Source organism: Desmodus rotundus, chromosome 3 (assembly GCF_022682495.2).
Source record: "Desmodus rotundus isolate HL8 chromosome 3, HLdesRot8A.1, whole genome shotgun sequence".
Classification (NCBI taxonomy): domain Eukaryota; kingdom Metazoa; phylum Chordata; class Mammalia; order Chiroptera; family Phyllostomidae; genus Desmodus; species Desmodus rotundus.
The window spans coordinates 101,335,962-101,352,080 of record NC_071389.1 but is presented as its reverse complement, the minus strand read 5'-3'; the positions used below and the strand labels follow the sequence as shown (position 1 = coordinate 101,352,080).

The following is a 16,119-nucleotide window of genomic DNA, read 5'->3' as shown; positions in this document are numbered from 1 at the left end:
GAATAAGAAGCATAAGTGGTAGGTACAAAATAGACAGGGGGAACTTAAGAATAGTATGGGAAATGGAGAAGCCAAAGAACTTATATGTATGACCCATGCACGTGAATTGAGGCGGGAGAAAACTGGGGTGGGGAGGTGCGGGGGGGGGGGGCGGATGGAGGGAAAAAAAGTGGAGAAAAAAATGGGACAACTGTAATAGCATAATCAATAAAACATACATTAAAATAAATTGCTCAAAGAGAAAAACTGTCAACCAAGAATCCTATATTCAGCAAAGCTGCCTTTCAAACTTGAAGGTGAAATAATACTTTTCCAGATAAAAGCTAAGAGAATTTGTTGCTAGTAGTCTCATGTTGCAAGAAATGCAAAAGGAAGCATTGCAGGGAAAGCAAATGATTCCAAACAATAATTTGAATCCACAGACACTAAAAACATCAGTAAAGGTAATTAGGTAACTTTAAAAGATTGCGTAAGTGTTTATATTTTCTCCTGTTAACTAATTTTAAAAACATGCCCTGGCCATGTGGCTCAGTGGGTTGAGCACTGGCCTGCAAACTAAAAGGTTGCTGGTTCAATTCCCATTTAGGGCACATGCCTGGTTGCGGGCCAGGTTCCCAGTATGGGACGCATGAGAGGCAACCACACATCGATGTTTCTCTCCCTCTCTTTCTCCCACCCTCCCCCCTGTCTAAAAATAAATAAATAAAATCTTTTCAAATTGTTTTAAAAAATTAAAAATGCACAATAGTATACATTCATGCATATTATACATGATACACACATACATATGATACATTTTTTATATGTATCACAGGTATATTATTTTGCCCATAACACAGAGAAATGTATATTTGCTAATAACAGCACAGAAGAGGTGGATTTGAGGAAAGCTGTATTGGGGTAAAGAAATAACAATGTTATAACAATACATTTTGGAGTTTGTAACATTAATGGGTATGATATATATATAAAAATGATGTGTAAAAGAGGGCAAGGAATAGAAAAACGTAGGAGTAACATTTTCATGTTTCATCGGACTTGAATATAAATCTGAAGCTATTTCTGGTAAGTTAAAAAGTATATGGTAAGCCTGGAGAAACCACTAAGGAAATAACTCAGATTTATAGCTGAAGGATTATTAAATGTTTCACTAGTAAACACTCAGTATAAACAAAGCAGTTAAGAAGTAATAGGGGAACAACAGCAACAACGAGACACATAGAAAACAAAAAGTAAGGGGAACAGAGACAGATTTGTGAACCCCTGAGCAAGGTTCTGCCTACCAGAGGCCTCAGCTGTGCAGAGACCCCAGGTGAAGCCACTGTCACCATGTGTGACCAGGAGGCAAAACCTTCAACTGAGGACTTAGGCCATAAGAACGAAGGAATACATTAAACTCAAAGTTATTGGATAGGATCGCAGTGAGATTCACTTCAAAGTGAAAATGACAACACATCTCAAGAAACTCAAAGAATCATACTGTCAGAGACAGGGAGTTCCAAAGAATTCACTCATATTTTTCTTTGAAAGTCAGAGAATTACTGATAATCACACTCCCAAAAAACTAGGAATGGAGGAAGAAGATGTGACTGAAGTTTATCAGGAGCAAACAGGGTCATTCAACAGTTTAGATACTCTTTTATTTTATTTACTCTGCTCTCAGTCCTTTTTTACTTTTGAAAATAGTTTTTTGGTAAGGTGTTCCAAATTGAATTGAAAACTGATACTGCCCCTCTCCCCATGTCTTTAAAACATCTGGTGATTTGAATTCTAGTGCCCATTCATTATCGTTTTGTTGTCATTGTGCTGATTTTTCGTGGTCAAACCTTAGCCCCCTTCATACTGCCCTCTCCTTTTTAAATATTACATGTGTGCACAGAGAGGCCACCTTTTTCAGGACTGTACATTTTCAGGCTTGTGATAAATGAGATCGACCAAATCCGAGTGTTCATAATGACATTTCTAATTGGCCCCAAAATCCTAGCATGTGATTCCTTCCCTCCTGGACTATGACTTTCAGTGGGAGATGGAAGTTTTTCAGAGCACTGAACTGTGGAAAATGACCTTTCCTTAACTTGAAGCTACTTTTAAAATCTGAAGGTCTGGACCAAAAGAAGAGGAATATCAGGTTGAAGTCAAGATGACAGATGAGGCGAGATAACTCCAAAGATGGCTTCACTGAAGAGAGAGCATTTTAAGAGTGAAGAAAAACCTTGGCAGAAGATCCCAGAAAAGTTCTAATTTTCATTAGCAGTTAATGAAGTTATTCATGCAGAAGTGTATACAACTGAACACTGCTCTTTCTTATTTTATTTGTACTTCTTGGCCTGAGATATGGGTTTTAAATGGACTTTGTCTGTACCAGCTTTATTAAAATAAACAAAATATTTGTAAAAATAACCAAAAAAAAGAAAAAAAACAAAAAGTGAAATGGCAGACATAAACCCAGCATCATTAGTACCCCCATTTGATGATTTGATGCATCAAATATGAATGCATCAATCAATCCAGTCAAAAGTTAGAAATTGTCACACTAGATGAAAAATAATAGGATCCAACTTACATGCTATTAATAGGAGATACAGTTTAGATGCAAAGATATGAATAGAAGATAAAAAGATGGTAAAAGATATATTGTACAAAGAGCAACCACAAGAAAACTGAAGTGGCTATACTAGTATCAAATAAAATACATTTTAAAACACAAAAAAATTTTACTAGGGATAACTGGAGACATTTTATCATAAGAAAAAGATCAGTCCCTTAGCAAGATATACATTCATATTCATCTGATAACAGCCCTAAAATACAAGAAGCAAAACCTGATAGAAATGAAGGGGAAAATAAGTAATTTAATAATAATAGTGGGAGACTCTAGTACCACTTTAATAGATAGAAAAACTAAGTAGAAGACCAGAAAATAAATAGAAGACTTAAGCAACACTGTAAATGAACTAGACCTCACAGGCAGCTTTAGAACACATTGCTGGTGCATAGAAATAAAATTCATTTTTGTGTGTCAATGCTGTATCCTGTAACTTTGATTAATTTATTAACTATAATGGTTTTTGTGAGTTTCTTAAGATTTTCTACTTATAAAATCATGTCTTCTATGAATGGAAATAAGTTTACTTTTATGCCCTGGCTGGGTGGCTCAATTGTTTGGACAGTCAATCCATATACCAAAAAAGGTGTGGGTTCAATCCCTGGCCAGGGAACATTATTGGCAACCAATTTAGTTTTCTCTCACATCGATTTCTCTCTCTGTCTCTCTGTCTCTCTGTCTGTGTCTCTGCCTCTGCTCGCTCTCTCTCTCAAATCAGTAAACATATCCTTAGATGAGGATTTTTAAACAAAAAATAATTCTACTTTTCTATTTAGATGACTTTTAGATCTTTTTTTTACCTTTACATCTTTTAGTGTGTTGATTTTGCATCCTGTAACTTTGATTAATATTTTAGCTCTTACAGTTTTTTTTAATTTCTTAAGATTTTCTACATATAAGATCTTGTCTTCTACAAACAGAAATAATTGCTCCTTTTCTGTACGGATGACTTTTAGATCTTTTTCTCATCTAACTGCTGTAGCTAGAACTTCTAGTGACTTGTTGAATAGAAGTAGCAGATGCAGGCACCCTTTTCTTGTTCATAATCTCACAGTAGAAGCTTTCAGTCTTCACCACTAAGCATGATGTTAGGCTCTTCTTTTACATACAGCCCGTAATAATGGAAAGGAAGGTCACTTCTATTTAGAGTTTGTTTTTATCACAAAAGAGTATTGAATTTTGTCATATGCTTCCTTCTCCATTGAGATGATCATGTGGATTATTTCCTTTATTCTAGTAATGTGCTGTATTGCACTGATTCATTTTTACATCTTAGCCACCCCTGTATTCCAGGTTTGAATCCCATCTGGTCATGGTATATAAACCTTTTATTGGGTTGTTAACTTCTGTTTGCTAGAATTTTGTTGAGAACTTTTACACCAATATTGATAGGGAATATTGGCTTGTAGTTGTCTTCTCCTATAATGTCTTTGTCTAGTTTTCGTGTCAGGATAATGCTGGTCTCTTAGGATGACTAGAGACATGTTTTCTCCACTTCAGTTTTTAGAAGACTTTGAGGAGGATGGGTAGAATTCACTAGTAAGTCCACCTGGTCCTGGGATTTTCTTTATTGGAAAGTTTTTTGGTTTGTTTTGTTTTTTAAATTATTTTATTATTGTTCAATTACATTCGTCTGCATTTTCTCCCCACCCCTGTACCCCTCCCCAGCCAAACCCACCTCTCTCCCCTGCTTCCACCCTCCCCCTTGGTTTTGTCCATGTGTCCTTTATAGTAGTTCCTGAAAACCCTTCTCCCCACTGTCCCTTCCCCCCTCCCCTCTGGCTGTTGTTAGATTGTTCTTAATTTCAATGTCTCTGGTTATATTTCTGCTTTTTTCTTCTGTTGATTATGTTCCAGTTAAAAGTGAAATCATATGTTATTTGTCCCTCACCGTCTGGCTTATTTCACTTAACATAAAGCTCTCCAGTTCCATCCATGCTGTCAAAGGGTATGAGCTCCTTCTTTCTCTCTGCTGCATAGAATTCCATTATGTAAATGTACCATAGTTTTTAAGTCCACTCATTTGCTGATGGGCAGTTACGTTGCTTCCAGCACTTGGCTATTGTAAATTGTGGTGCTATGAACATTGGGGTGCATAGGTTCTTTTGGATTGGTGTTCCAGGGCTCTTGGGGTATAAACCCAGCAGTGGAATTGCTGGGTCAAAAGGCAGTTCCATTTTTAGTTTTCTGAGGAAATTCCATACTGTTTTCCACAGTGGCCTCACCAGTCTGCATTCCCACCAACAATGTACTAGGGTTCCCTTTTCTCTGTATCCTCTCCAACATTTGTTTTTTGATTTGTTTCTGTTGGCCACTCTGACCAGTGTGAGATAGTACCTCAATGTGGTTTTAATTTGCATCTTTCTGATGGCTAGTGATGCTGAGCATCTTTTCGTATGTCTCTGGGCCCTCTGTATGTCGTCCTTGGAGAAGTGTCTGTTCAAGTCCTTTGCCCATTTTTTAATTGGATTGTTTGTCTTCCTGGAGTGGAATCGTGTAAGTTCTTTATATATATTTTGGAGATCAGACCCTCGTCTGAGGTATCATTGACAAATGTTTTCCCATACTGTTGGTTCCCTTTGTATTTTAATGCTGTTTTCTTTAGCCATGCAGAAGCTTGGAAAGTTTTTGATTTACAGATTCATTCTCATACTTGTTTGGGTCTATTTACATTTTCTATTTCTTACTGAATTTGCTTCCCTACTGTGTTTGTTTCTACTTATTTGGGGATTTTTTCTTTTTTTTTTTTTTTTAGTATTCTTTTTTTCTTCTCTCTTTTTTTCTATTGTCATTCAAGTACAGTTTCCTACATTTTCCCACCACCACTTGCCCCCACTGCAGCCATCCCCACCTTCCACCCTTGATCCTACCCCTCTTTGGCTTTCTCCATGTGTGCTTTATACATGTTCCTTGAAAACACTTCCCCACTTTCCCTCCATTATCCCCTTCCACCTCCCCTGTGGTTACTGTCACTTTGTTCTTTATTTCAGTGTTTCTGGTTATATTTTGCTTCCTTGCTTCTTTTGCTGATTAGGATCCACCTATAGGTGCGATCATATGGTATTTGTATTCATTGCCTGGCTTCTTTCACTTCACATAATGCTCTCCAAATCCATCCATACTGTCACAAAGGGTAGGAACTCTTTCTTTCTGCTGTGTAGTATTCCATTGTGTAAATGTACTGTTGTTGCGTTTTTTTTCAAGATTTGATTTATTCATTTTTAGAGAAATGGGAAGAGAAGGAGAGAAATATCAGTGTGTGGTTGCCTCTCATGCGCCCTGTACTGGGGATTAGGCCCGCAACCCAGGCATGTGCCCTGACTGGAAACCGAACTGGAAACCCTTTGGTTCACAGCCCCTACTCAATCCACTGAGCTACACCAGCTGGGTATATGTACCATAATTGTTTGATCCACTCATTTACTGATGGGCACTTAGCTTACTTACAAAATTTGGCTATTGTAAATTGTGCTGCTATGCACAATGGGGTACATAGGTTCATCGGAAGTGGTGTTTCAGGATCCTTAGGGTATAATTCCAGCAGTGAAATTGCCGGGTCAAAAAGTAGTTCCATTTTTAGTTTTCTGAGGAAATTCCATAGTTTTCCACAGTGGTTGCACCAGTCTGCAATCCCACCAACAGTGCACTAGGGTTCCCTTTTCTCCACAGCCTCTCCAACACTTGTTTGTTGATTTGCTTATGATGGCCATTCTCACCAGTGTGAAGTGGTATCTCATTGTAGTTTTAATTTGCATCTCTCTGATGGCTACTGATGCTGAGCTTCTTTTCCTATACACCTCTGGGTCCTCTGTATGTCCTCTTTGGAGAAGTGTCTATTCGTGTCTTTTGCCCATTTTTTAACTGGGTTGTTTGTCTTCCCAGAATGGAGTCGTGTGAGTTCTTTAAGAGAGAAAACTCACACAAATCACAAAACTTTTAACCTACCCCTATTTATTTTGTACGTACCATTTATGTTTCTAATTCCCTGTACCTTTTCCCCCATTCTCTCCCCTCCACATCCCTGCTGATAACCTTCCATGTGATCTCCATTTCTGTGACTCTGTTCCTGTTGTAGTTGTTTCCCTAGTTCATTTTGTTTTTTTTCTAAGGTTCAGTTATTGATAATTGTGAGTTTGTTGCCATTTTACTGCTCCTATTTTAGATCATCATCTTTTTCTTAGGTAAGTCCCTTTAACATTTCATAAAATAAGGGCTGGGTGATGATGAACTCCTTTAACTTGACCTTATCTGGGAAGCACTTTATCTGCCCTTCCATTCTAAATGATAGCTGTGCTGAATAGAGTAACCTTGGATATAGGTCCTTGCCTTTCATGACTTGGAATATTTCTTTCCAGCCCCTTCTTGTCTGCAAGATTTCTTTTGAGAAATAAGCTGATAGTCTTATGGGAACTGTCTCCTCTTCTCTTTTTGCTTTTAAGGTTCTCTCCGTATATTTAATCTTGGGTAACGTAATTATGATGTGCCTTGGTGTGTGCGTCCTTGGGTCCAACTTCTTTGGGACTCTCTGAGCTTCCTGGACTTTCTGGAAGTCTGTTTGCTTTGCCAGATCGGGGAAGTTCTTTATTATTTGTTCAAATAAGTTTTCAACTTCTTGCTCTTGCTGTTCTCCTTCTGGTCCCCCTATGATTCGGATGTTGGAATGCTTATAGTTGTCCCAGAGGTTCCTAAGCCTCTTCATTTTTTTGAATTCTTGTTTCTTCATTCTGTTCTGGTTGAATGTTTGTTTATTTCTTCTGCCTCCAAATTACTGATTTGAGTCTCGGTTTCCTTCCCTTCACTGTTGGTTCCCCTGTATATTTTTCTTTATTTCACTTTTAATAGCCTTCACTGTTTCCTCTATTTTGCGACCATACTTAACCATGTCTGTGAGCATCCTGATTACCAGTGTTCTGAACTCTGCATCAGACAGGTTGGCTCTCTCTTCATTGCTTAGTTCTTTTTCTGGAGTTTTGATCTGTTCTTTCTTTCTGCCTTTCTTTCTTTTTTTAAGATTTTACTTATTTATTTTTAGAAAGGGAAAGGGGGAGAGAAAGAGAGGGAGAGCAACATCGATGTGTGGTTGCCCTCATGCTCTCTCTACTGGGGATCTGGCCTGCAACCCAGGCATGTGTCCCCACTGGGAATTGAATCAGCAACCCTTTGTTTAGCAGGCCTGTGCTCAATCCACTGAGCTACACCAGCCAGCTGTTCTTTCATTTGGGCCATGTTTCTTTGATTTGGCACATCTGTTACATCATAAGGTGCGGAGTCTTGGGTATTAGGCAGGACAGGGCAACCCATTTTGCTTTGTTGTGGTGCTGTGTGTGGGGGAGGGGAGTGAGAGGGAACAATGCTGTTTGCTCATCTCTCTGCTGGCTTTCAGTCACTTCCCCTGCTACCCACAAGCAAATTGGGCCCTTCTGGTCCTCATTTCTGGGTGGGTGGGTTTGTGTACATTCTAGGACCCTGTTGGTCTCTCCAATGAACTCTCCCTGTGAGGTTGGGCATTTCTTATGCCACCTCAACCCCCATAGGTTTTTCCAGTCAGGATTTTGAGGCTTTTAATTCCCCATGGGTTGTGCAGTCTGTCTTGCTCCCCAGTTGTCCATCCCAGTTTATCTGTATGTGAATGTGGGACCGCCTGGTCCGCCAGCTGCCATGTCAACTGCCAGGTCCTCTAGCCTGTGCCTAGCCACACCTCCTTTCTCCCAGGTTGCACATTTCTGCCCTTTCTACTGGTCTGGATCAATGTTTCTTCTTTAACTCCTTGGTTGTCGGACTGCCATCCAGTTTGATTTTCTGGCAGTTCTGGTTGTTTTTTCTTTTTAAATTTGTTGTTGTCCTTCTTTTGGTTGTGTGAGGAGGCAAGTATATCTACCTATACCTCCATATTGGCCTGTAGTCTTCTCTTTGAGCCATTTAAGTATGCTATTGCACTGCCTTTGTCCTCCATTGTTTCTTCTGAGTCAGGCATTATGTTAAGTGGGTACCTAGTAAGTGTCAAGTCATTTCTTTTTTTTTGGCTGCTGTCAAGATTTCGCCTTGTCTTTGATTTCAGTAGTTTTACTAGGATGTGTCTGTTAGTGGATCTCTTTATGTTTATCATACTTGGAAATTGGTGACCTTGCTCAATACATATAAACCAGTGTTTGTCAACAAATTTTCAAAGTTTTCAGCTGTTATTTCTTCTAATATCCCCCCCCCCCGCCCCCGCTCCCTTCTCTCTCCTCTCCTGGTACTCCCATTAAGCATAGGTTGGTATACTTAATGGTGTCCCATATTTTTCTGAGACTTCATTTTTCTTTAGTCTTTTTCTTGTCTGTTCTTCAGATTACATAATCTTTATATCAATATGTCTTTACATTCACTGGCACTCTTTTTTGACATTTCTAATCTACTGTTGAGCTCATTTAGTGAAATTTCCAATTCAGTTATTCTAGAATTTCTATTTGGTTCTTTTAAAATAATTTCTATCTTTTATTTCATATTATTTGATGTGACATTATCATTATAATTTATTTTATATCATTAATAATGATTAATTCTCTCAGGATATATATAATGATATTTTAAATGTTTTTTCTGCTCAGTCTGAGGTCTGGATGTAGTCACAAGCAGTTTCTGTTGACTGTTTTGTCTAGTAGAACAATACTTTGCTGTTTCTTTGCATGTGTCATTGTTTTTCGAAAGTGGATATTTGAGATAATATATAGTAGCAACTTTGGGAACTATTTTCCCCCTCACCACAGGACTTCCTATTTGCTTGATCAGTTGACTAGTGTTTGGCTATAGTTGTTTACTCTGATGTTGTTTCTCAGGGAAGCACAGCTTTGGAAATGCCCAGTCATGGGGTTGACACTAGTTTGGTACTCTCTTGGTCTCCTTCATTGACCACATGAAGATGTTAAGCTCCATTAATTTCCAATTGGCTGTTATTTTCAAGAATGCCTTGGGACATAAATTGCTTGTGGGGTCCAAGTACTTTGTCTTAGCCCATTTCCTCTGTTCCATATATAGCTACCCAGAGGGCAGTACTTCCACCACACTTCAAAAAGTGTCAGGAGGCCAAGAAATTGTCATAGACCACTCCTTGAATATAAGGCCCAAAGGATGGGGACATATCGACTCTCTGCAAAGAAGAGACTAGTTTAGATAATAAAATGAAGATTTTCTGATATTACTTGAAGTAACAGAAAATTGGAAGTTCATGTAATTACAGCCTTTGGATTTTTCCTTCTTAGTCTATTTTTTTCAGGGTTTTTTTTTAACTGATGGCCTCATGACTTCATTATGTGACCCTCTTAATTGCGCTAGTTTCATTTTTTTTACCCAATTTAAAACATTAATACCACCAAACACTAATATACCAGGTAAAATAATCATTATATTAATAAATCATCTGGTGACATTAAAAACTTAACTATTTTTCCTTTTCCTATTTAGAAAAACCCATATACAAAACAACTATTTCTTAGATAAGTACATATGTGTAAAAGTCTAATGGTATTTGTGTCACAATGATTGAAACATCTAAACAATAAGAAAATACACGGCATGAGGAATGATGATAATTAAATGAAGAAAACCTGTGTACCAATTATGAAAAACAGAGGTTTTTCAGCCCCAATATTTGTGTTTTAAATTAAAAGAAAAACTCACGTTCTATGTGCTCAAACATTACTGAAAAGAGGAAATCTCGTGGTGTCATGTAATATTCTCCTTCATGTTCCAGTGAAGAAAACTGCATGAAGCGCTGTTTACGAAGAGACAACTTCTCCATCATCTTTCCACAGGAAGCATTTTCCTAACAGAAAAAATAACAGCAATGTATTATGCCCCAACTTAGCTCCTCTGGAATAATTTTATAATTAATGAATAAATGTGTAGAATAATGTAAGAGAGTGAGAAGTGCCAAGAAGAAATACAAAGTAGGATAACAGATCTCGTGGCATAATGGTAGCACATCTGACTCCAGAAAAAGTAGGATAAGAAACCAATAAGGAATAATATTTTACACAGGACAGTCAGGAAAGGCCTTTATAAAGAGGTGACATTAAGGAGACTAAATGAGGTACAGCTACTGAGCCATGGGGCTCTCAAAAGGAAGAGCATGCTGAGCAAGAGGTAAAGATAAAAATAAGCTTTGTGTGTTCAAGAAACAGTATGGCAGAAGATCAGAGATAGGTGGGCAAAAGACCATGTAAAACTGTGCTTTCATAAAGATAAAATATAGCATATTGAGAAATATATTTATATTATGGTGAAAAGTGTGAAAAGAACAAAACTGGGTAAAATATTGCTAAGTGTAGGAGTCTGCAGCCCAGCCAACAGGATCTAGATCTTGACCCAATTTCTGGTAGAGACAATGTTGAAATACTTATTGCTAACCTTTCATTGAACACTTATTATGTGCAAGGCACTGTACTAATTAATCATCTTACATGGATTATTTGGTTATTCCTCACAATAACTTAAGAATAGATACTACATTAGATATGAAAGCTGTAAAGTAAATGGCAGAATCAGGATAAATCTCTTAACTAGCATACTATTCTACTCATGGCTGGGCATTGCATCCCAAGCACAATGGATGAAGATGACATACTAGTTAACACTGATACCAAGATACTATATTGATACTATCAATATAGTAACCTTGACATAGAACGTGTCAGCTGTGAAATTCAAAACCATACTCTTATCTTAGATATGAGATCTGTCCAGAAGTTATCTAGCCATGTAATATGAAATATAAGAGATATTTATTGAAGAAGATACAAGAAACATTGTACATAGGACAATGATGCCTCAGTCTCCTTCAAAGTAGGCATCTTGGGACCTCACACAGTTCTCCCAACTGCCATTAGTTGTCTGGTCATATGTTCTTGAATCTCATCAATGATCTGAAATCTCTTCCCTTTCAAAGGTGATTTTAGTTTTGGAAAAAGGCAGAAGTCACAGGGTGCCAGATCTGAGCTGTAGAGGGTGCTGAGTCACCTGGGTAATTTGATGTTTCACCAAAAATCTCTGCATGAGATGCAATGCACGAGCAGGCACACAGTCATGATGAAGTTGCCAATCACCAGCTGCCCACAACTGTGGCCTTTGAATCATATGAAGAGCTTCAGTGGAGGAATGTTCAAGCTTAAGACAAAATTGGATGCAGATTCGTTGCTCTACTTGCTCAGTTATTTTGAATGCAATGGCCACACAGTACACATGCTCACTGAACAGCAACTACTGCCCCCACTGACTAGTACAGTGAAGTCATCATTGTTCACGCATGGGCATTCCAGTCCACTCTCCTTGGCTGCTAGGTTACAACGATGTCACGCAAACTGTTCTCCTTATATTAATAATGGTTGGACTTTTTCCAGACAGACCTCGTAGCTTTCCTTAAGGTGTTGCTCTGACTTGGGTAAAATCCTTCCTTGGACACACCACTCCCCTTTCACACTAACTATTGATCTGTTATTCACACAAATGATGTTCATTGAGTGTACACTGGAGCTGAAATAGGGAAAAATAAATTATAGTGGCTTAAACCTCTGTAGATTCAAAGCTCCTTTTTGGCTAATCTCAGTTCTCTCTCCTGATTTGACAGTGACTTTCTTGAGCAGCTAGCTTTATAACTCTTTTGTGTTTTGTGCTGTGCCTACCAGAATACTGGGTATATATGGAACACTCACTGATACAATGATCTGTACCCATCTTCTCTAGAGCTTGTCTGTTTATGTCTTTTGTTTTCTTTCCCCTTAAATTACTAACAAAAACCACTCAAGGGGTATATTTTAATTATATGAGTCCATATCCATCCTAGTCATCAGAAAACTGAATTTTATTAATAATTTCTAAACATTTTATACATAAGGAAGATATAGCATCACTTTTAAACAAAACAATATAAGTGACTATAAGAAAACAGTAATAAGATGAACATTAATTAATATTGGAATGTCCTAAGTACCCTGGCAGTAAATTTACAGAAAGCATACTACAGGATACGGAAGAAGGGTGACTAAGAGTCTTCTCAGTAAATATCACAGCCCTGGCAAAGTCCTAGATATGAAAGACAGCACAGTACATTTAAAGAACTGAAAGAAGGTGAACATGGACAGTATATTATTAGCTCAGAGAATATTTTTATTTATTATATAACTGTTAATATGTAATCTATTGAGATTTGTTAATAAGTAAATAATCTATACAGAAATACAGTATATTTCCAAATGCTTTTCTATTTCCTAATATCTAAGTTTTCCATGAATGATTAAAAACTGCCTTTACCAACATTTTAATCATTTTTGTATAAATAAATAAACTTTTCAAACTTTAACTAAAAGGAGTCCATCAATCACTTATCATCATCGACCGGTGTCATAACAAGTTGATTAACACACATTTTGTGTTATATTATACACTGTATTCTTACAATAAAGTAAGCTACAGCAGAAGGTTTGTATGTAAGTTTTTTCAAATTGTTGCAAATCTCCAAAAAGTTTTACAATTTATTTATCGAAAAAATTTGCATGTAAGTGGACCCATGCAGTTCAAAACCGTGTTATTCATGGTCAATTATAGACATAGATTGGGGCTTTTCATAAATACTGTTACATGTCAAATAAAGTTAGACCACAAGATACAAATCTTTTATTCATTCCAATATGGTTAACATACTTTTTTATTTACTTTTATTGTTTACATAATTACAGATGTCCCCAGCTATACCCATTTGCCCACCTCCCTTCTATCCTCGAACCCCTGCTCTTTGGCCATCACCACACAGTTGTCTGTGCTTATGGGTTATGCATATATGTTCTTTGGCTAACCCCTTCACATTCTTTCATCCAGTCCCCACAGTCCCTTCCCCTCTGACAGCTGTCAGTCTGGTCTATGTATTTATGTCTGTTTCTATTTTGTTCCTCAGTTATTTTGTTCATTAGATTCCACATATAAGTGAGATCACAGGCTATTTATCTTTTACTGACTGGCTTACTTCACATAGCATAATAATCCCAGTCCAGGTTCATCAATGCTGTTGCAAAAGGTAAGGTTTTCCCCCACCTCTTTAAAAAAAAATAGTGCATTGTTTGAATGTACAACTTTTTAAACCATTCATCTACTGATGAGTATTTGAGCTGTTTCCAGATCTTGGCCACTGAAAAAACTGCTATGAATGTGGGGTGCATATATCCTTCTGAATTGGTGTTTTGGGATTCTTAGGATAGAGTCCCAAAAGTGGGAATGCTGACTCAAAAGGCATTTCCATTTTTAATTTTTTGAGGAAACTATGTTTTCCACAATGGCTACCCCACTATGCATTCCCACCATCAGTGTACTAGGATTCCCTTTCCTCCATATCCTCACCAGTACTTGATGTTTGTCTATTTATTGACAACAGTCATCTGACAGGCCTGAGGTGATATTTAATTGTGATTTTAATTTGCATCTATCCGATGATGAGGGACCTTGAGCATTTTTTACATGTGTATTGGCCATTTTTATGTCTTCTTTAGGAGTGTCTATTCAGGTCCTTTGCCCATTTTTTAAATTGGATTGTCTTCCTGGTGTTGAATTGTATTAGGTCATCATAAATTTTGGATATTAAACCCTTATCAGATATATCAATGGCAAATATGTTCTCCCATATAACAGGTTCCCTTTTCATATTGCTAATGGTTCTTTTGCCCTGTTTTTGCATGTACCTGTCTAATTTTCCCAACACCATTTATTGAAGAAAAGACTGCATTTAGTCTATTGTATGGTCTTGCTTCCTTTGTTAAATATTAATTGACCACAAAGGCATGGACTTATTTCTGGGCTCTATATTCTGTTCCATTGATCCATATGCCTGTTCTTATGCAGTACCATGCTGTTTTGATTACAATGGCCTTGTAGTATAGTATGATATCAGATATTGTGATATCTCAAACTTTGTTCTTTCTCAAGATTGCTGAAGCTATTTGGCATCATTTTTGGCTCCACATGAATTTTTGGAACACCTGTTTGAGATCTGTGAAATATGTAAGTAATAGGAATTGTACTGAATCAATATATTGTTTTGGGTAGTATGGATACTTTAATGATGTTAATTATTCCAATCAATGAACATGGTATATGCTTCCATTTATTTGTATCTTCCTCAATTTATGTTTTCAATGTCCTATAGTTTTCTGAGTACAGGTCTTTTACCTCCTTGGTTAAATTTATTCATAGGTACCTTACTTTTATTGTTGTTCATAGTAAATGAAATTGTTTTCTTAGTTTCTCTTTCTGATAGTTCATTATTGGTATATAAAAATACCAATTTCTAAATATTAATTATATATCCTGCTACTTGCCAAATTCAGTTTTAGATCTTGTAGATTTCTGGTGGAGTCTTTAGGGTTTTCTATGTACAATCCCATGTCATCTGGGAGTAATGATAATCTATTTCCTCCTTTCCAATTTGGATGCTTTTATTTCTTCTTGTCTGATCACTGTGGACAGGAATTCCTGGTCTACGTTGAAAAGTGGTGAAAATGGACATTGCTGCCTTATTTCTGCACTTAAGAGGAACACTTTTAGTTTTGCTCATTGACTATGATGTTGGCTATAGGTTTTTCATGGCCTTTATTATGTTGGGGTATGATCCCTCTAGTCCCATTTTTTTGATAGTTTTTTTTAAAATCATAAAAAACTGTGTATTTTATCAAATGCTTTTTCTGCGTCTACTGATATGATTATGTGACTTTTGTCCTTCATTTTGTTTATGTGATGTCATATTTGTTGATTTGCAAATACTGTACCAACCTTGCATCCCTGGGATAAATCCCACTTGATCATGGTGTATGATCTGTTTAATGTACTGCTGGACTAGGTTTGCTAATATTTTTTGAGGATTTTAGCATCTACGTTCAGGGATATTGGACTGTAATTTTCTTTCTTTGTAGGGTCTTTATCTGGTTTTGGAATGGGATAATGCTGGCCTCATAAAATGAGTTTGGAAGTCTCCCTCCTCTTCAGTTTTTTGAAACTGTTTGAGGAAGCTAGATGTTAGTTGTTCTTTTAATGTTTGGTAAAATTTGACTGTGAAGCCACCTGGTGCAGGACTTTTCTGTGCTGGGAGGTTGTTTTTTTTTTTTTTTTGCTTACTGCTTCAATTTCATTAATTGTAACCAGTCTATTCAGGTTTTTTTGATTCTTCCTGATTCAGTTTTTGGAAGAGTGTATGTTTGTAGAAATTTAATCCATTTTCCCCAGGTATTCAGTTTTATTTGGGCATATAGGTGTTCACAGTATTTTCTTACAATCCCACCCTTTGTATTTTTGTGATGTCAGTTGTTACTTTACTTTCATTTCTGATTTTATGTATTTGGGTCCTCTCTTTTTCTTGATGAGTCTGGTTAAATGTCCATCAATCTTGTTTATCTTTTCAAAGAACCAGCTCTTGGTTCCACTGACCTTTTGTGTTGTTCTTTTATAGTCTCTATGTCATTTATTTCTCCTCTGATCTTGATTATTTCCTTTACTTA

The 16,119-nt window shown here is 37.0% G+C and overlaps 1 protein-coding gene and 1 pseudogene across 5 annotated transcripts in view; one reads left to right on the top strand and one right to left on the bottom strand.

Moving 5' to 3' along the window:
* Nucleotides 1-16,119, bottom strand: part of MICU2 (mitochondrial calcium uptake 2) — a 106,366-nt gene that overhangs the window by 65,529 nt on the left and 24,718 nt on the right. For all 5 annotated transcript variants that reach the window (XM_024580827.4, XM_045188141.3, XM_024580825.4 and 2 more), the window contains one exon: nt 10,265-10,409. In XM_024580827.4, coding sequence (XP_024436595.1) covers nt 10,265-10,409 — 145 coding nt within the window. The remainder of the gene's footprint in view (nt 1-10,264; nt 10,410-16,119) is intronic.
* On the top strand, nt 372-2,965 carry LOC112323187 (small ubiquitin-related modifier 1-like; annotated as a pseudogene).